Below are 21,348 nucleotides of genomic sequence, written 5' to 3'. Positions count from 1 at the left end.
AGTTCCACTGGCAGCAAAACAGCCCCAGAGTATGATGATCCTACCACCACTACCAGCTGGTACAGTATCCCTCTGTACATGGTGGTCATTGTGGCCAAACAACTCAATCTTTGTCTCATCTGATCATACAACTATCCTCCAGAAGGCTTTTTTCTTTGTCCATGTGGTCAGCTTCAAACTTTAGTTAAGCTTGAAGGTGTCAATTTTGGAGCAGGGGGTTATTTCTTGGATAGCAGTTGCTTAGTCCATGGTGATCTGAACTGTGGACAGTGATCCATCAGCTTCCAGTTCATGGCAGGGCTGTGCCATGGTGGTTCCTAGGTTGTTCCTGACCATCCAAACCAATATCCTTTCAGCTAAGGGTGACAATTTGGGTTTTCTTGAAGCAAAGTGGCTTGGCAAAGTGACTACACCTCACAATAACGTGGATACAATTGATTGAACTGATCTTGGAATTTGTAGTTCTTTAGAAATGGCTCCAAGAGACATTCTGGACTTGTGTATATCTGCGATCCTCTTTCTCAGATCTGCACTGAGCTCCTTGGACTTTCCCATTTTACTGTGTGTTGGTCAATCCAATGAGTGCTGTAAACAACCCCTTTTTTTTGAAGCCACAGAGTAGCTATACCAGCTGTAGTCAATCATGATCACTAACAGGAAGTGAAGAGACCTCGGCCTTGGCAAGATAAAATACTTTTTGGAAGTTTCAGCACCTCTGAATTAATAATCTAGGTGAGCGTATGTAAATTTTTGACCCTGTATGTATAATTTTGACCCTGTGTTGATTTCAGAAAACCCAAAGAAAATTAAAACTTGTGCACCAAATTCGAGTGGATTTTTTTTTTAAATTAAAGATGTGTGGTGTACAATCATTCTGCCGCAGAAAAAGAACAGTTCAAAGAAATTACTGAAAGCCTAAATCTTGCCATGACATTCATATTCAAGATGACATTCATGTCACCCCTTACAGAAAAACCACATGAACTTCACATGATTTCTCACCTGTGAAATATGTGGAAATGTGTTTTGCACATGGGAAACATGTTATTTGCACATGGGAAACATGTGGTTTTGGCCCAATTTTATGTGAATCACATGTGGGAATGTTTTACACATGTGGTAACGTTTTCCACATGTGCTCTACATGGTAACACATGTTGCAAAATCTGATACCATGTATTCCACATGTGGTTTTACACATGGGAAACTGTTAGGACTGGGGACTGTCTTGGCCTCTAGAGGCCGCTGTTATGTTTTTCTTATGTTCGTTTTGGCCTCTAGAGGCCGCCACTGCTTCTGTGTTCTGTGTTTGTTTTGACTACCATGTGCCTTTTGTTTTTCTTGTGCCTTGTGCCCCGCCTAGTCCTCATTTTCATCACCTGTGTTCAATTTATTTTGTGTATTTATACTCCCTCTGTTTGGTCCCTAGTCACGGAGTCTTTATGCTATGCTGTCTAGTGCTAGTTTTCGCTGTCCCCATGTACCTTGCCTGTGCCCTTGTGTTTTTGATATTTTTTGCTTTCTTTGGACTTTGTACTTTTTGGATCTTCTGAGCGTTCTGCATTTTTGCCTTTCCTTTTTTTTTGGACTTTGAACTGTTGGATATTTTATTTTTCCCTTTATCTTCTGAGCGTTGGATTTTACTTGTGTTATTTTTTACTTTGGATTTTTGGATTTCTTGCATTTGTAAATAAACTGCTTTTTTCTATTCTACTTTCGCCTCACGCCTCTGCACTTGAGTCATTCCCCTGGTGGGGGTTTGCTGGATCACTACACCAGCGACCCGGGGTCGAATCCCAGCAAAACCCTAACAGAAAGACTCCGTCATGACCGACTCAGCAGAGGCTGCTTCAACTGTCTACCCGGCCAACCTTCAGGGAATTATGGCAGCTTAACACGCTTTGGAGTGACCATAGACGCTCATGGACGAACGCTTGCAAGCCAACGTGAGGCCCTTGCTCGCCACGAGGTACTACTTCAGCAGATTGGGAAAACCCTGGCACAGCTGACTCCTCTGCCCGCATCTCCTCATCCTGATCCAGCTCCTGCTCCACTATCTGCTCCAGTGCCTCCCGCCACGCTGCCTCCTTCACCTCGCGAACCCAGCCTTCCTGCACCACAGAGGTATGATGGCAAGCACGGTGAGTGCCGGGAGTTCCTTACCCAGTGCCAACTCACCTTTGAGCTCCAGCCTACCACCTACACTACGGATCGCCGCAAGATTGCCTTTGTGATAACCTTGTTAGCTGGTAAGGCATGAGCTTGGACAACAGCTATCTGGCAGAGACAGGGATCCGAGTGCTCTGATTTCAAGCTGTTTATGGAGGAGATGCTTCGCGTCTTCGATCAGGTAGACACCAGTAAAGACGCAGCCAGAAAGCTCATGTCCATCCGGCAAGGAGGAAGCATTGCAGACTACGCCATCTCGTTCCGGACGCTCGCAGCAGTCAGTGGATGGAACGAGACTGCCCTGGTTTCAGCCTTCCACCATGGTCTGTCTGACCCCATCAAGGACGGTCTGGCCTCTATCGGATGCCCAAGTGACCTCGAAACACCAACTTCCCATGCCATTCGTCTTAACAACAGGATGAGAGAACGCCGCCAAGTCCTGAGTCTCCCTGGCCTCACTGCCTCAACATGGAGCCCGTCTACCCCCTCCAGTGACTGTCCAGAGCCCATGCAAGTGGGCCGTACTCGTCTCTCCGCATCTGAGAGGGAGCGCAGAAGGAGGGACAAGTGCTGCATCTACTGTGGCAAGCCTGGCCATTTCCAAGCATCATGTCCTGAGCTCTCGGGAAAAGGACTGCCCCGTCCAGCCAAGGGAGGGTTGTGACGGGGCCTACCCTCTCTCCCGAACTCCCTGGCCAAGGAGTCTACATCCTGGTCTCCATCTCCTGGGGTGAGTCTGTCCACTCTTGTCAAGCCTTGTTAGACTCCGGGGCGGCTGGAAACTTTATGGATGTTCACTTCGCCCAAAGTATCAATGTCCAGACTGCACCTCTTGAAGTCCCACTGTCTGTGTCTGCCCTGGATGGCCAAGCTTTAGGTGACGGAAGAGTCACCCAAGTAACTTCTCCAGTCTTCCTCCAGTCTCAAGGTCACAAGGAAGAAATATCCCTGCACCTGATTCCTTCACCAGAGTTCCCAGTTATTCTAGGTCTTCCTTGGCTTACCCGCCACAACCCTCATATAGACTGGGTCACTAGCCAGGTTGTGGAGTGGGGTCCTGCTTGCTATGCCTCTTGTCTGCTCTCTAGCTCTCCTGTGTCTCTTGCCGAGCCTCCTGATCTCACTGAGTTATCTCAAGTTCCCACAGAGTACTGGGGTCTCAAAGAAGTTTTCAGCAAGATCAGGGCCGCCGTTCTTCCTCCGCACCGTGCTTACGACTGTGCCATCGACTTGCTCCCTGGGGCCACCCCTCCTCGTGGCAGACTGTTTTCCCTCTCTCAGCCAGAATGCAAGGCCATGGAGGAGTACATCAAGGACGCCTTGGCCTCTGGGTTCATTCGACCCTCCACCTCACCCGCCGGTGCCGGCTTCTTCTTTGTCGGCAAGAAGGATGGGGGGCTCCGGCCGTGTATTGACTACAGGGGCCTGAAAAAGATCACTGTGCACAACTGCTATCCCCTTCCGCTGATGTCCACAGCGTTCGATCTGCTCCAAGGCGCCACTGTCTTCACCAAGTTGGACTTACGGAATGCATACCACCTCATCCGCATCCGACAGGGAGATGAGTGGAAGACTGCCTTTAACACCCCGTCAGAGCACTATGAGTACCAAGTTATGCCCTTCGGACTCACCAATGCGCCAGCTGTGTTTCAGGCCCTTATCAATGACGTCTTGAGGGACATGATCAATCAGTATGTTTTTGTCTACCTCAACAACATTCTTATATTTTCTAAGACCTTGCAGGAGCATCGCCACCATGTCCGCCAGGTTCTCCAGAGGTTGCTACGGAACAATCTGTTTGCTAAGGCCCAGACATGTGAGTTTCATGTCCCCGAGGTCTCCTTCCTGGGATTTATTGTACGGACGGGACAACTCCAAATGGACCCAGCCAAGACCCTGGCTGTCCGGGACTGGCCCACTCCCAAGTCCGTTAAGGAGGTTCAGCAGTTCTTAGGATTCGCTAACTTCTACCGCAAGTTCGTCAGGAACTTTAGTTCCGTAGCAGCACCTATGTCGGATCTCACCAAAAGGACTGGTGGATCTTATGTCTGGTCTCCTCAGGCGGAAAAGGTGTTTAAGGACCTCAAACACTGCTTCTGCACGGCACCTATTCTGGTCCTCCCGGACATTTCTCAACCATTCATCGTCGAGGTGGACGCCTCAGACAGTGGTGTTGGCGCGGTTCTCTCCCAACGCTTGGAGGGTAAGCTGCACCCCTGCGCATACTTCTCCCACCGCCTGAGCCCTGCGGAGTCCCAGTATGATGTGGGGGATCGGGAACTGCTTGCGGTTAAACTGGCCCTTGAGGAGTGGAGGCACTGGCTGGAAGGAGTGCAACATCCATTCCTGGTTTGGACAGACCACAAGAACCTGGAGTACCTCCAGCAAGCCAAGAGGCTGAACCCACGACAGGCTAGGTGGGCCTTGTTTTTCAGCCGATTCAATTTCACCCTATCATACCACCCGGGCTCTAAGAACACCAAACCGGACGTGCTCTCCAGGCTGTTCTTGCCCAACAACAGGGAAAGTGAAGTTGGGCCTATTATCCCTGTGTCCCGGATTGTGGCCCCTGTTCGCTGGGGTATTGAGGAGGCCGTCCAACAAGCTCAACACCAGGACCCTGGTCCTGGGACGGGGCCACCGGGCCTCCTGTACGTCCCTCGTCAAGCCCGGGCCAAGGTTCTCCAGTGGGGTCACTCTTCCCCTCTCACCACCCACCCAGGAGCTCGGAGGACCCTGGACTTCTTGAAAAGACGCTTCTGGTGGCCGAACATGGAGAAGGAAGTGAGGTCATTCGTCCTGTCCTGTGATATCTGCACCAGAACCAAGAATCCACGACAGCGTCCCCAGGGCCTCCTGCATCCTCTGCCTATTCCCCGGCGTCCCTGGTCCCATGTGGCGGTTGACTTCATCACGGGCCTGCCAGACTCACAAGGTAACACTGTCATTTTGGTAATAGTCGACAGATTCTCTAAGGCCTGCCGCTTCATACCACTGTGCAAGCTCCCTTCTGCCCTTGACACAGCTAAATTAATATTTAATCATGTCTTCCGAGTCTTTGGTCTCCCACAGGACATCGTCTCAGACCGGGGGCCCCAGTTCTCCTCCCGAGTGTGGCACAGGTTTTGCAAGCTTATCGGAGCCACTGCCAGTCTCTCCTCTGGGTTCCACCCCCAGTCCAATGGCCAGACAGAGAGGCTCAACCAGGACCTGGAAACCACCCTGCGAGGCCTGGCGATGGATAACCTGACATCGTGGAGCACCTGGCTGCCATGGGCAGAGTACACCCACAACACCCTCCACTCATCCGCCACCAAGCTGTCGCTGTTCCAGTGCCAATTCGGGTTCCAGCCACCTCTGTTCCCGGACCAGGAGGAGGATGCTGGGGTGCCCTCGGTCAACCAATATGTGAGACGGTGTCGCAAGACCTGGAGCAAGGTCAGGAGGACCCTCATCCAGACCTCCAGAACCAACCAGACTCAGGCCAACCGCCATAGAAGGCCTGCCCACGTTTTCCGCCCTGGGCAGTGGGTTTGGCTGTCCGCCAAGGACCTTCCTCTGCGGGTGGAGAACCGCAAGCTTGCTCCTCGCTACATTGGCCCCTTCAAAGTTGTGCACAGGGTGAACCCTGTCTCCTACCAGCTCCAGTTACCACGAACGCTAAGGATCAACCCCACATTCCATGTTTCCCTGTTGCAGCCCGTATTGTCGTCCACGTATGCCCCTGCCCCTAGGAATCCCCCGCCCCCCCGCATCTTCCAGGGTCAGACTGTGTTCACTGTGCATCGCCTGCTTGACTCCCGCCAGGTCCGCGGTGGGCTCCAATATTTAGTGGACTGGGAGGGCTATGGCCCTGAGGAGCGCTGCTCGGTCCCAGCTCAGGACGTATTAGATAAAGAACTTTGTCGGGACTTCCATTCGGCCCATCCGGATCGCCCTGGGAACGTCAGGAGACGCTCCTGGGGGGGGGGGGGGGGGGGGGGGTCCTGTTAGGACTGGGGACTGTCTTGGCCTCTAGAGGCCGCTGTTATGTTTTTCTTGTCATGTTCGTTTTGGCCTCTAGAGGCCACCACTGCTTCTGTGTTCTGTGTTTGTTTTGACTACCATGTGCCTTTTTGTTTTTCTTGTGCCTTGTGCCCTGCCTAGTCCTCATTATCGTCACCTGTGTTCAACTTATTTTGTGTATTTATACTCCCTCTGTTTGGTCCCTAGTCACGGAGTCTTTATGCTATGCTGTCTAGTGCTAGTTTCCTCTGTCTCACGTACCTTGCCTGTGCCCTTGTGTTTTTGATATTTTTTGCTTTCTTTGGACTTTGTACTTTTTGGATCTTCTGAGCATTCTGCATTTTTGCCTTTCCTTTTTTTTGGACTTTGAACTGTTGGATATTTTATTTTTCCCTTTATCTTCTAAGCATTGGATTTTATTTGTGTTATTTTTTACTTTGGATTTTTTGCATTTGTAAATAAGCTGCTTTTTTCTATTCTACTTTCGCCTCACGCCTCTGCACTTGAGTCATTCCCCTGGTGGCCTAGTGGGGGTTTGCTGGATCACTACACTAGCGACCCGGGTTCGAATCCCAGCAAAATCCTAACAGGAAATGTGCTATTTGCACATGGGAAACATGTGGTTTTGGCCCAATTTTATGTGAATCACATGTGGGAATGTTTTACACACGTGGTAACATGTTTTCCACATGTGCTCTACATGGTAACACGTTACAAAATCTGATACCATGTATTCCACATGTGGTAACGTGAAATACATGTGAAGTTCATGTGGTTTTTCTGTAAGGGACTGCATGTAAACTTCTGACCACAACTGTACCTTCTCAGTCACTTTTTGTGATGTGCTACAGATGGGTCAGTAATTTCACTTTCAGAAACAGGGGTACAGTAGGAGTCCATTTCTGTCCTCCAAGGTATAGTCTACACTAATGTACCCCCTAGGGCTCAATATTTCACCTCAAGGTAACTTTTCAAGGCCAAAAAGGTACAAAGGTGATACGTTATACTGATGTCTTGTTTTCAGAAAGGAACCTTACTAGCCCATTTATGCCAGCTAACTAACATACACACAAACACACACACACTTCTGCATATACATTCCCAAGCAGTATATAAAGGGTACAAATACGTACCTCAGAGGATATTGCCCCAACGACAAGCCAACGTACCCCTCAAAGTACAATAATGTATGTTATTTTCTGAGAGTGTTGGGCTCAAAAATATTAACCCAACTAGAGATTAAATGTAGGGGGTGTATAATCACCTGACATGACTGTTACTGATGAATCTACAATCAGGGCTAGAAAGAAATCAGCTCGAGCCTCACTTCTTTACATCACTGTGTGAGGTTTTTATTATGACCACTGTTGATGCTGTTGTGCTTGGTTCCACAAAAAAATCCAATTTTTTAAAAATAAGATATTAACAGCATATAATCTGTGGTGAATGAAAGAGGTGATGCGTTATATGGATGTCTTGTTATCTAAAAGGAACCTTGCTCGCCCATTTATACCAGCTACCCCTTGTAACTGTAAGTGAAAATCTTACCTTTGAGTTTATTTTGAACGTCCAGTGCTATGTCCAAGGGTGAGAAGGGAAGGACAGGATCGGTAGCAAGTCGCAGGATGGCTTCTGCTGTCATCTAAATCAATAAAAGATTATAAATAGACAGTAAGAATGTTTGACCCGAGCACTTGGAGTACTTTTGTTTAAAAAAAAAAAATCTCTACACAGCTATAATTATCTTTCAGTGTTGGTTTGATTTAACAACATTTTGCTTTCATAAGTCATACTGAGCTAAATGTGTTTGCATTGTTGGATTCAGTTATCCTTGTCTTGTCTCTGCTTTTTTGTTAGTCCATGTTTTCTGCTGTAGGTCAGCCCCAAGACTATTCCAGCACCTGCTGTGCAGAGCCCTTCCCCTGTAGCACAGTGACATCTGTTTCCCACTGTTCTTGGATGTTGATCACCTACTGAGCACCTCTGCTTTCTCTGTACACACATGCATACAAAGAGTATGCAGGAATTCAGAAGCTGTCAGGTGTAAACCACCAAGAACTATTTTTATTTAATCATTAATTAAAAAGAAACCGCCATATTGATATGAGAATGTTATTTCAAATAAGAAAGGAATATGTTAAGATGAAGGCGGCACAGTGGTGTAGTGGTTAGCGCTGTCGCCTCACAGCAAGAAGGTCCGGGTTCGAGCCCCATGGCCGGCGAGGGCCTTTCTGTGCGGAGTTTGCATGTTCTCCCCGTGTCCGTGTGGGTTTCCTCTGGGTGCTCCGGTTTCCCCCACAGTCCAAAGACATGCAGGTTAGGTTAACTGGTAACTCTAAATTGACCGTAGGTGTGAATGTGAATGGTTGTCTGTGTGTCAGCCCTGTGATGACCTGGCGACTTGTCCAGGGTGTACCCTGCCTTTCGCCCGTAGTCAGCTGGGATAGGCTCCAGCTTGCCTGTGACCCTGTAGGACAGGATAAAGCGGCTACAGATAATGAGATGAGATGTTAAGATGAATACATTTTAAGTTGTTTTGGAAGTCTTCATATTAAAGTTATATATATATATATGATATTACATGGTTGCATGAAGCAGTGTTGTAGTCGAGTTACTAAACCTCAAGTCCAAGTCCAGTCTCGAGTCCCCAGTGTTCAAGTCAGTAAAGAAAATTTCGAGTCAAGTCCACTATTCTTCTGAGTTGAGTCTGAGAACAAGACTCCAACCGCTCTATTTGATGGTGCCTGTTGCTGTCTTTATGTGAAAGCGTCTCTGCTACTGTGTTGGACTAACGTTACTGCTTGACTGCCCCATTTTAGTTAACAGGCTACAGATAAAAAGCTTGTTCATTGCTCAGCAAACCCCACCCACTATCAACAGGGCAAATAACATGAGAGATGGTTAACACTAGCTAGTTCATCGCTCAGCAAGCCCCGCTATCAACAGAGCAATGAACATAATGTGTCACTTCTTTCTCTGGGTGGAGTCTTACCAAAGGACGATTGAAGTTCGAGGTTGTCCCCGTCATCTCCTCGATAGCTCTTCTACATATGGAACATAGCAGTGCATTTTTTCCCACTGCACAAGAAGTCTGTATAAGCAAAGCGGACAATCCTAGGGGCTTCTCTCCAGGCATTTTAGCGCCATTAACCTTATGGCCCTTTTCCACTACCCTTTTTCAGCTCACTTCAGCTCGCTTCAGCTCACTTCAGCCCGACACGGCTCGCGTTTCGACTACCAAAAACCAGCACGACTCAGCTCGCTTCAGCCCTGCTTAGCCCCTAAAACTCGCACCGTTTTGGAGTGGGGCTGAAGCGAGCCAAACCGAGCCGAGTGAGGCTGGGGGCGTGAGCAGACACTCCCCTGTGCACTGATTGGTGAGGAGGAGTGTCCTCACATGCCCTCACATGCCCCGCGAGCACGCTGGGATCTGTAAACACCGCAAACCCGGAAGAAGGAGAATTACGAATTACGAGAATTTCTGAAGCCTTATGCCCCTCGCCTCATCTATACGCTCTTGCCAGTATCTGTCCGCGTTGTCGGTGACAACAAGCCACAGCACCAAGACCAGCAACACTAACGACTCCATGTCCTCCATGTTTATTGTTTACTATCCGGGTCGTGAGACTACCGCTTAAAAGCTCACTGATGTCACTGTTTGCGCTGCTTAACGACATCACCTGACGTCCACCCACTTTCGCTAACTCCACCCAATGTGTCCACCCACTTCCAGCCAGCACGGTTCAGCGCGGTTGTAGTCGAAATGCAACTCCAACAGCCCCGCTCAGCCCGACTCAGCACGGCACGGCTCAGCCCGACTCAGCCGCGTTTGTAGTGGAAAAGCGGCATTAGTTTGTTCCTGAACATGATGTATGAACAGGTGAATGTGCATTCTCTTGCACAAAATTAGTATAAAAATTAATGTAGATTTTGTACCTTTTCCAAAATCACATAATTATTTAATTGTTTTACATCATTACTACCCCTAAATTGGTCTCCTCTAACTTTCTTTGGAATGTGTTGCAGGCCTTAAATGCATAACTGGATGTATATTAAAGGAATATCTTATCAGATCTTCTTCACAAATTAAATGAAGTTGACCAGACAAAGCATGAAATATCTTGGGTTCATAATGTCTGCAATGAAATACCAGTCAACGTAAAATTAGATATTACTGCTTTTTTTTAAATTTGCATTTTCTTTTTTTTGGATTGTATTTAAACTTACAGCGTTACAAAGGCTAAATGGCAGCCCAACTGTGGAATCACCCATTGGCCTAACTTATGCTTATTTAGTCTAAATGCTTTTTATTATATATATATATATATATATATATATATATATATATATATATATATATATATATATATTTGCTTGCTACTGGACTCAAATTTTTGAACCATACTTTATTCACAGGATCAGAGACAAAGCTTTCTTGGGAACTCATATCTGTGCCTTTGTCTGCAGGCATTGCTGACGCCTTGAGACACATACAGTAACTTTTTTAAAGCAAATATGAACCCAAAGGTATAGAACCTATTATACTCTTTATTTCACCTTAACAGCACTGCTGTTGACAATATGGTATCATTAAGACTGTGGGGTGCATATTTTTACTTTGCTTAGTTTCATGCAGATGAAATTTTTCTGTGGATTATTAAATCTCTTACACAGCAAGTTGGACTAGCAGGGAATCAATTACTGGGCAAAGATTTCAGTGCTGATTGGAGCAGAGTGAGTAATCATACCATGAAAAACATTCATCAGGGCCAATAACACACGAAGGCTGAGAAAAGCCTGTGATTACTTATTTATTTGGCCTCATTTTTTTTGGAGCTGCTTTCAAGCTTTTCCTCTTGAGAAGGTAGAAAGAGCAGACACATGGTGTGGAAAAGGCAGTAGGATTGAGCAAATAGAACGATGTAAAAAGATGTAGAAAGAGAGCTTTTTGTGGCTGAAATAAAACAAAAAGCAGGAACTGTAGAGACTTGATGTGTTATTCCATGAGCCTTCATCATGTAACGTCTGGTACAGAACACACTTGTCTCTTCTTGTGGTGATGGACAGAAATACATGTGGAGAAAATGTTTGTTGGTTTCACAAATTTCAAAGTACTGCCTTATTATTTAAAAAATGGTACCAAGAAAATTTTACAGACATACACTTAAATTCCAGAATTTTGTTGCCACTACATTTGCAATCTTGGTACAGTATGGCTAAGTACTTGGTGGTTTCTTTTTGATACGGTACCTATAATCGAACTGGTGAGCCAGTTTACTTTAGAAACACTAAAAGTATTAAACATTTATTTGGTGTTTGTACCACAATTCTCTCTTTTATTACTAAAATTGCCCTGCATTCCAGTGTATTTCTGGAAAAATTGCCCAGGCAGTTAGCATATTTTTCTCAATAAATACCCAGTCCTTCAAAGTTTATATACTACATACATATGCTATTAACCCAGAACCTAGGCACGTGTGCCAAAAAAAAATGTTAGTAATGACCTAGCCTTCTTTTCTTGTGCAAATCATGAATATCAATGATGATTCTATCCACATTCACTGGATATGAGCAATCGCATGCTCTGATTGGCTATAATACTACTAGGCTATCCGCTCATATACCATGAGTAGAGACAAACAAAATGGTGGCGCATGTTGCTGAACTAACCGAGGATGAAATAAAAACCTCTACTCGAAAACAAAACCCCCAAAATACAAAAAAAAAAAGCGCCACAAAATATGGAATAAAAGTATTTGATGGCAAGAATATCTTTTTTCATTTTATCAAGAATTATCATCACATTTTTCACAAATTGCTATTGTCATTTTGCCAGTTTATTTACATTCTAAGTAGAAATGATTTTGTTGGACATTTTGTATAAAGTTTTTATTCATTGAATTTGCAAAAATTAAAAATAAAAATGCTCTGTTTCTCCAAATCCAGTGAATGTGGACAGAATAAAACAGTTATTCCACTCAATCGAGTCATTCATGGCTTATAGCCGACTTGGCACAACACGTCTCGTCACCGCAAACCTCCAGAGGCTTGTACAGTGGCCACTCTAAACAGTACAACAGCTACTGTGTAAACAGTAAATGAAAACAGAATATGAAGAGTTCCAAAATGTGATACATAAATCCACTGCAATAAACTTGAGAAAAAAAGTATTTTCTTTACAAAAAAAAATTGGTAGTATGAAAACTACTATTTTCTCTTTGAAACTTTAGCATAACACTATGAGGTTGTAAAAACATTAAAATGAAAATCTAGATTTTCATTTTTAAAATTATATTTAAAAAAAAGTAAAAAAAATTCCAAAATGATACATTCCCAAAATGTGATAAACCCATTACATCAGTGAAAACTCCTTTTTGTGTAACAATAAAACTAGAAACAAGTCATCAAGTTGATATACACATATGACAGCCTCTCGACTTGGACCATCTCTTATATTGGACTGTAGATTTTACCAAATTACATTCATCTTGTCATCTACAAGCCGCAATCTATGGCATGTCTAGATCCCAGGAGGAATCAGGTATGCTCAAAGTGGAAAATAACAACATTGTTTAATTTATCTAGCTTTGTCATAGCGAGATATATATGTACATACATTATGGCTGGGAAACCACTACAGCTTGTGCCAATTACACTGGCCACATTGTACCTAATCTGCATGTCTTTGGACTGTGGGGGAAACTGGAGTACCCTGAGGAAACCCACACAGACACGGGGAGAACATGCAAACTCCACACAGAAAGGCCCCAGTCAGCCATGAGGTTCAAACTCAGAACCTTCTTGTTGTGAGGTGACCGTGCAAACCACTGCACCATCGTGCCACCAATTGGACTACATTCTTGACTGGAATAATAATAGAAAATAAGGTAAGAAATGTTTGATTCCATCAAAGTTATTCATTTATTTCATTCAAAATCTCACAAAATGACAGGGATCCTCCATGATGTTGACAATCAGTGGGAGCTACTGTTACTGTTTTCTGTATTTGAATGGTGTGCTGTGATTGGTCGAGCGGAGAAATCGCATTCTGCTGAAAATGTGGAAAGTGGCACTTGTATTTTGGTAGAAAAGAGGATATACAATACAGAGGAACATGTCAGATGTCATGTTTTGCATAAAACTGATTTTGGAACTTTGAATAGCGATCAAATGCCAAACTTCTTTTGGCAGTAACTTTTTTTTTTAAATGGCGCTTATCATGTTTTACTATCACTTGTACTATTTTATTGAAAATAGTACAAAGACAACATATCAAATATTTAAATTGAGAAATGTTATTTAAAAAAAAAAAAATCTCCTTCTCACCCCCGGCGGGGGGGTGGTGGTATCCATGTCATCCTCAAGCTCGGGTCCTCTACCAGAGGCCTGGGAGTTTGAGGGTTCTGCGCAGTATCTTCGATGTTCCTAGGACTGCGCTCTTCTGGACTGAGGCTTCAGATGTTGTTCCTGGGATTTGCTGGAGCCACTCTCCCAGTTTGGGGGTTACTGCCCCAAGTGCCCCCACTACCACGGGGACCACGCAACCCTTGACCTTCCACATCCGTTCCAGCTGCTCTTTCAACCCTTGATACTTCTCAAGTTTCTCATGTTCCTTCTTCCTGATGTTGGCGTCAGCTGGGATCGCCACATCTATCACCACCACCCTCTTCTGCTCTTTGTCCACCACCACTATGTCCGGTTGGTTAGCCAGGATCTGTTTGTCAGTCTGGAAGCTGAAGTCCCACAGAATCTTGGCCCTGTTGTTCTCAGCCACCTTCTGTGGTATGGCCCATTGGGACTTGGGTATTTCTATTCCATACTGGTTGCAGATGTTCCTGTATACTATCCCAGCCACTTGGTTGTGCCTCTCCATGTACGCTGATCCAGCTAGCATCTTACACCCTGCTACTATGTGCTGGACTGTTTCAGGGGCTTCTTTGCACAGTCTGCATCTTGGGTCTGATCTACTCTGGTAGATCCTGGCCTCTATGGCTCTTGTGCTTATGGCCTGTTCTTGTGCTGCCATGATTAGTGCCTCTGTGCTGTCTGTCAGTCCTGCATTATCCAGCCACTGGTAGGATTTCTTGATATCAGCCACTTCCTCTATCTGACGGTGGTACATGCCATGTAGGGGTTTGTCTCTCCAGGTTGTCTGTTCCTCCTCCTCCTCTGCACTCTCATCAGGGTTCTGCTGCCTGAGACATTCACTTAGCAGTTCATCCTTTGGGGCCATCTTTCTGATGTATTCTCGGATTTTCGATGTTTCATCCTAGACCGTGGTCTTGACGCTCACTAGCCCTCGGCCTCCCTCTTTCCGCTTAGTGTATAGTCTCAGGGTGCTGGACTTGGGGTGGAACCCTCCATGCATGGTGAGGAGCTTTCTAGTCTTGATATCTGTGGCTTCTATCTCCTCCTTTGGCCAGTTTATGATACCAGCAGGGTATCTGATGACTGGTAGTGCGTACATGTTGATGGCTCGGACCTTGTTCTTACCATTCAGCTGACTTTTCAGGACCTGCCTTACTCTCTGGAGGTATTTGGCTGTGGTTGACTTCCTTGTGGCCTCTTCATGGTTTCCATTAGCCTGTGGGATGCCAAGGTACTTGTAGCTGTCTTGGATATCACCTATGTTGCCCTCTGGTAGGTCAATCCCTTCAGTCCGGATCATCTTGCCTCTCTTTGAGACCATCCGGCCACACTTGTCCAATCCGAATGACATCCCTATGCCATCGCTGTAGATCCGGGTGGTGTGGATCAGCGAGTCTATTTCTCGCTCGTTCCTGGCATACAGCTTGATGTCATCCATGTAGAGCAGGTGGCTGATTGTTGCCCCACTACGGAATCGGTACCCGTAGCCGCTCTTCGTGATGATCTGACTGAGGGGGTTCAGGCCTATGCAGAACAGCAGTGGTGATAGCGCATCTCCTTGGTATATGCCGCACTTGATGTTGACTTGGGCAATGGGTTTTGAGTTGGCCTCTAGGGTTGTCTTCCACATTTCCATTGAGTTCTGTATGAAGGTCCTTAGGTTCCTGTTGATCTTATACAGTTCCAGACATTCCAGTATCCATGTGTGTGGCATTGAGTCGTAGGCTTTCTTGTAGTCAATCCAGGCAGTGCACAGGTTGGTCTGTCTCTTCTTACAGTCTCGGGCGACTGTTCTATCGGCCAGTAGCTGGTGCTTGGCTCCTCTGGTGTTACTGCCAATTCCTTTCTGTGCCTCGCTCATGTATTGAGCCACATGCTTACTCATTTTTGCCGCAATGATGCCTGACAGGGCCTTCCATGTTGTGCAGAGACAGGTAATTGGCCGGTAGTTGGATGGGATGGGTCCCTTCTGGGGGTCCTTCATGATTAGGACTGTCCTGCCTTGGGTTAGCCATTCTGGGTGGGTTCCATCCCTCAGCAGCTGGTTCATCTGTGCTGCTAGGCGTTCATGGAGTGCAGTTAGCTTCTTCAGCCAGTATGTATGGATCATATCGGGGCCTGGTGCTGTCCAGCTCTTCATCTTTGACACTCTTTCTTGGACGTCTGCCATTGAGATGGTTACTGGTTCTTGTTCTGGGAGGTTGCTGTGGTCAGCTCTTAGGTCCACTAACCATTGGGCATCGGTGTTGTGTGATGCCTTTCTTTCCCATATGTCTTTCCAGTATTTTTCCACCTCAGCTCTTGGTGGGTCTGACCGGTTGTTGTTCCCCTGCCATTGAGAGTACACCTTGGCTGGTTCAGTGGAGAACAGCTTGTTTATTGTTTATATATATATATATATATATATATATATATATATATATATATATATATATATACACACACACACACACACACACACACAGTGGTGCTTGAAAGTTTGTGAACCCTTTATAATTTTCTATATTTCTGCATAAATATGAACTAAAACATCATCCGATTTTCACACAAGTCCTAAAAGTAGATAAAGAGAACCCAGTTAAACAAATGAGACAAAAATATTATACTTGGTCATTTATTTATTGAGAAAAATAATCCAATATTACATATCTGTGAGGGGCAAAAGTATGTGAACCTTTGCTTTCAGTATCTGGTGTGACCCCCTTGTGCAGCAATAACTGCAACTAAACATTCGTGGTAACTGTTGATCAGTCCTGCACACCGGCTTGGAGGAATTTTAGCCCGTTCCTCTGTACAGAACAGCTTCAACTCTGGGATGTTGGCAGGTTTCCTCACATGAACTGCTCACTTCAGGTCCTTCCACAACATTTCGATTGGATTAAGGTCAGGACTTTGACTTGGCCATTCCAAAATATGAACTTTATTCTTCTTTAACCATTCTTTGATAGAACCACTTGTGTTGCTTAGGGTCGTTGTCTTGGTGCATGACCCACCTTCTCTTGAGATTCAGTTCATGGACAGATGTCCTGACATTTTCCTTTAGAATTCACTGGTATAATTCAGAATTCATTGTTCCATCAATGATGGCAAGCTGTCCTGGCCCAGATGCAGCAAAACAGGCCCAAACCATGATACTACCACCACCATGTTTCACAGATGGGATAAGGTTCTTATGCTGGAATGCAGTGTTTTCCTTTCTCCAAACACAACGCTTCTCATTTAAACCAAAAAGTTCTATTTTGGTCTCATCCGTCCACAAAACATTTTTCCAATAGCCTTCTGGCTTGTCCACGTGATCTTTAGCAAACTGCAGATGAGCAGCAATGTTCTTTTTGGAGAGCAGTGGCTTTCTCCTTGCAACCCTGCCATACACACCATTGTTGTTCAGTGTTCTCCTGATGGTGGACTCATGAACATTAACACTAGCCAATGTGAGAGAGGCCTTCAGTTGCTTAGAAGTTACCCTGGGGTCCTTTATGACCTTGCCGACTATTACACACCTTGCTCTTGGAGTGATCTTTGTTGGTCGACCACTCCTGGGGAGGGTAACAATGGTCTTGAATTTCTTCCATTTGTACACAATCTGTCTGACTGTGGATTGGTGGAGTCCAAACTCTTTAGAGATGGTTTTGTAACCTTTTCCAGCCTGATGAGCATCAACAATGCTTTTTCTGAGGTCCTCAGAAATCTCCTTTGTTCGTGCCATGATACACTTCCACCAACATGTGTTGTGAAGATCAGACTTTGATAGACGCCTGTTCTTTAAATAAAACAGGGTGCCCACTCACACCTGATTGTCATCCCATTGATTGAAAACACCTGACTCTAATTTCACCTTCAAATTAACTGCTAATCCTAGAGGTTCACATACTTTTGCCCCTCACAGATATGTAATATTGGATCATTTTCCTCAATAAATAAATAAATGACCAAGTATAATATTTTTGTCTCATTCGTTTAACTGGGTTCTCTTTATCTACTTTTAGGACTTGTGTGAAAATCTGATGATGTTTTAGGTCATATTTATGCAGAAATATAGAAAATTTTAAAGGGTTCACAAACTTTCAAGCACCACTGTATATATCTCATCTCATTTCATTATCTCTAGCCGCTTTATCCTTCTACAGGGTCGCAGGCAAGCTGGAGCCTATCCCAGCTGACTACGGGCGAAAGGCGAGGTACACCCTGGACAAGTCGCCAGGTCATCACAGGGCTGACACACAGACACAGACAACCATTCACACCTACGGTCAATTTAGAGTCACCAGTTAACCTAACCTGCATGTCTTTGGACTGTGGGGGAAACCGGAGCACCCGGAGGAAACCCACGCAGACACGGGGAGAACATGCAAACTCTGCACAGAAAGGCCCTCGCCGGCCACGGGGCTCGAACCCGGACCTTCTTGCTGTGAGGCGACAGCGCTAACCACTACACCACCGTGACACCATATATATATATATATATATATATATATATATATATATATATATATATATATATATAAATAAAAATATGCTCATTAAGTTGTGCAAAGCTAAAAAACATACAAACCTAAATATGTTAATTGGCAACAGATCAGTAACATGACTGGGTATAAAACGACCATCCAAGAGAGTCTGAGTCTCTTAGAAGTGAAGAAGAAGAAGCCTTTATATGTCACACATCCACTCAAGCACAGTGAATTGTCTTCTCTGCATTTAACCCATCTGAGGCAGTAAACACACATGCATACACAAGTGAACAATGAACACACACACATACCCAGAGCAGTGGGCAGCTATGCTACAGCACCCGGGGAGCAGTTGGGGGTTAGGTGCCTTGCTCAAGGGCACTTCAACCTAACCTTCATGTATTAACCTAACCGCATGTCTTTGGACTGTGGGGGAAACTGGAGCATATCATCATTAAAAGATTCAGATAATCTGGAGAAATTTCTGTATGCAAGAGACGAGGCCAAAAAATAACATTAGATGGATATGATATTTGGGCACTCAGGCAGCACTGCATTAACCATAATTTTCTCAGTTTCCAGACACGATTCAGTCGTGGAAATTGCTGCATGGGCCCAGGAACGCTTCTGAAAACCATCGTCTGTCTGCTTTTTTACACAGCAAAGGCATGCAGATTAGATAAAAATACCCAGCCACTGGGGTTACACAAGCCAGTGCATACTTAATGCTTGTCCCAAACCCGGATAGATTGGGGATGGTTGTGTCAGGAAGGGCATCTAATGTAAAAAAAAAACGATGCCAAATCGAATATGTGGATCAGGATCTGCTGTGGCGATTCCTAATGGAAACGGTTAAAAGAAGACAAATTTGCATTTTACACAGCATCTTAACTTTTTTAGAAATAGGGTTGTATTATTATTATTATTATTATTATTATTAGTGGTAATAGTAGTAATTAGAGTAATGGTGGTGGTAGTAGCAGCAGTAGTGTACTATGAGCAGTAAGAGCATTATTACCAATGATAAGCAATAATGAAATTGGATCAAAATTCAGAGAATAAAGTGATCTATAAAACTTAATTCTTGAATATTTGTATCTACACAATAAAGAACATACACAATAAATGACACACAATAAAGTACATGTGCTATTGTATTGTGGTATATTACTCCAACCTTATTTCCAATGCTTATTTGAGATTCATAAAGAGTAAATAGATTTGTAAAGAGTGTAAGAGAATAAAAATGAGAATGTAGGTGAATTTAAAAGAGCAGAAATAATCAAAGATTATAAAGCACTGGGTTTTTCCTAACAGCAGAGGGCTCTCTCGGAGAAGCTTAGCCATGCTGATAGAGTTATGAACACCAATTCACAAGCAGAGAGAGGCAAAGACACGCTCAGTCTTATACCAGGCTTGTGTATGCCAAGCAGATTTGTCTGCTCTGTCACATTATTTATTTATTTTTTATTTTGAGGGCCATCACTAAGACATGCTGTGTTGAACACACAGTGGAACACACTACTCACTGGGTTTTGGGTGTGAGGTGTTTTATGCAGTGGCTTTTTAGGGCTGACAGGTTGGTTTGAAGGGTAACTGGGCAGAAGAAAATACAATTAAACCCATGCATTTAAAATTAAAATGTATTCAAGCTGTCTATCTGGGTCATAAATAATCTTGAATAGTTTAACCTGTAGGACTCAGTGTGTGTGGCAAGTGCTTTGGGTTCTACACATAGCCCAAAAGTATGTGGTCAAATTAATCCAAATTAATCAGTTTCACTGACCCAGCATTGGGTTATATAATTAAACTTATATATATATATATATATATATATATATATATATATATATATATATATATATATAAATAAGTTTATATATATATATATATATATATATATATATATATATATATATATATATATATATAAATAAGTTTACTTTTAATAGGTTTTACACAGTTAAGTAGCATCATCAAGGTTAGTGTATTTTAGTGAACTTTTCACTAGGGTATTAACATGTTTACTTGATTCAATAACATCTTTCAAGAAGATAGTTTTCAAGATCATATTGAAATTCCACAGCCTCAGTTGGGTAAATCTACTTTCAAAATAGGCGTTTTATTTTTCAAGGTTGAAGCATCAGAGGAAGAAACAGCAGCAGCATGACAGACTTTAAAGCATTTGTGAATTAAATCTATGTCTCACTGTGGACAGAATAATATTCTGGAAAAAAAGAAGAAAAATACTGAATAATAAAAAGATGCAACTGATTTCAGATTGAAAACAACAAAAAAGTTTCATCAGTGGCCTATTTATTCAAATGACTATTCAGCAGAGGCACATAAAGATGAAAGATTGGAAATTATATTAAGTAGGGCACTTTTTGCAGAAGTGCCCACAATCAGAACTCAAGGTAAGACTCACAAAAGTGCATGGACAAGCACAATTTGTAACTTATTGGTAAATATTTATTAAATGAAAAAAGGTTAAATATTTTATAACAAGAAACCAACAAAACTATACAACAAATTAATAAAAGCTGAATAAACCAACAATCTTGAAATTTCGTCTTCAAATGAGTTGCAAGTATGTTGGACGATAAAATGATAGCAAATTACTTAAAAATAACAAATGCAAAATCTGCAGGTAGTGATCAAACCAAATGCAAGTTAAAATTTGCTGAGAATGACAAACAAACCTGAAATAAACACTGATTCTCTTTAGAACAAACCTGCCAGATGCTTTTCATCTAACCTTTTGCATAATATTCAGAATATATTAACAAGACACGATCCTTAATTCCCAAAATTATCTGGTGAAGAAAGTTAATGACTTGTCCAGGGTGTACCCCGCCTTTCGCCCGTGGTCAGCTGGGATGGGCTCCAGCTTGCCTGCGACCCTGTAGAACAGGATAAAGCAGCTAGCGATAACGAGAAAGTTAATGCTTAGTTTTAGAAGTTAATTAATATATGCTTCAGTGACAGGACATATTGCAGAAAAGCAGCAAGTTCCAGAAGACTGAGTTCATTAAGATTCCACAATAACAAAACAATGCATTAAGGGGGCACCCCACAAACAAACAAAACAGATAAACATGAAATTACATGAAGGAAGAATACTTTACTGTGAAAGTGGTGTAGTGTGTTCTCAGAATATTCAAAAATGTTGTTAAAATTGCTCGACTGAAAGTTGCCAAGAACCTGGGAATTACAATAATGTATGGATGCAGACTCGATTTTGAGTAATGCCACTTTGTCCACTAGTGTCTATCAGCCTGCTCATGGGCAACAAGGCCCACTTTGCTTGCACAAGGCCGAACACAAATGCTTCGAAAATCAGTGTTAGCTGCTT

At 43.8% G+C, this 21,348-nt stretch overlaps 1 protein-coding gene across 2 annotated transcripts in view; it reads right to left on the bottom strand.

Moving 5' to 3' along the window:
• Positions 1-21,348, bottom strand: part of LOC132899553 (inactive N-acetylated-alpha-linked acidic dipeptidase-like protein 2) — a 711,964-nt gene that overhangs the window by 49,859 nt on the left and 640,757 nt on the right. For both annotated transcript variants that reach the window (XM_060941545.1, XM_060941546.1), the window contains one exon: positions 7,723-7,816. In XM_060941545.1, the coding sequence (XP_060797528.1) occupies positions 7,723-7,816 (94 nt within the window). The remainder of the gene's footprint in view (positions 1-7,722; positions 7,817-21,348) is intronic.

The sequence above is a fragment of the Neoarius graeffei genome, chromosome 15, assembly GCF_027579695.1.
Source record: "Neoarius graeffei isolate fNeoGra1 chromosome 15, fNeoGra1.pri, whole genome shotgun sequence".
NCBI lineage: Eukaryota > Metazoa > Chordata > Actinopteri > Siluriformes > Ariidae > Neoarius > Neoarius graeffei.
Note: the sequence above shows the minus strand (reverse complement) of the source record. Positions and strands in the feature narration are given on the sequence as shown.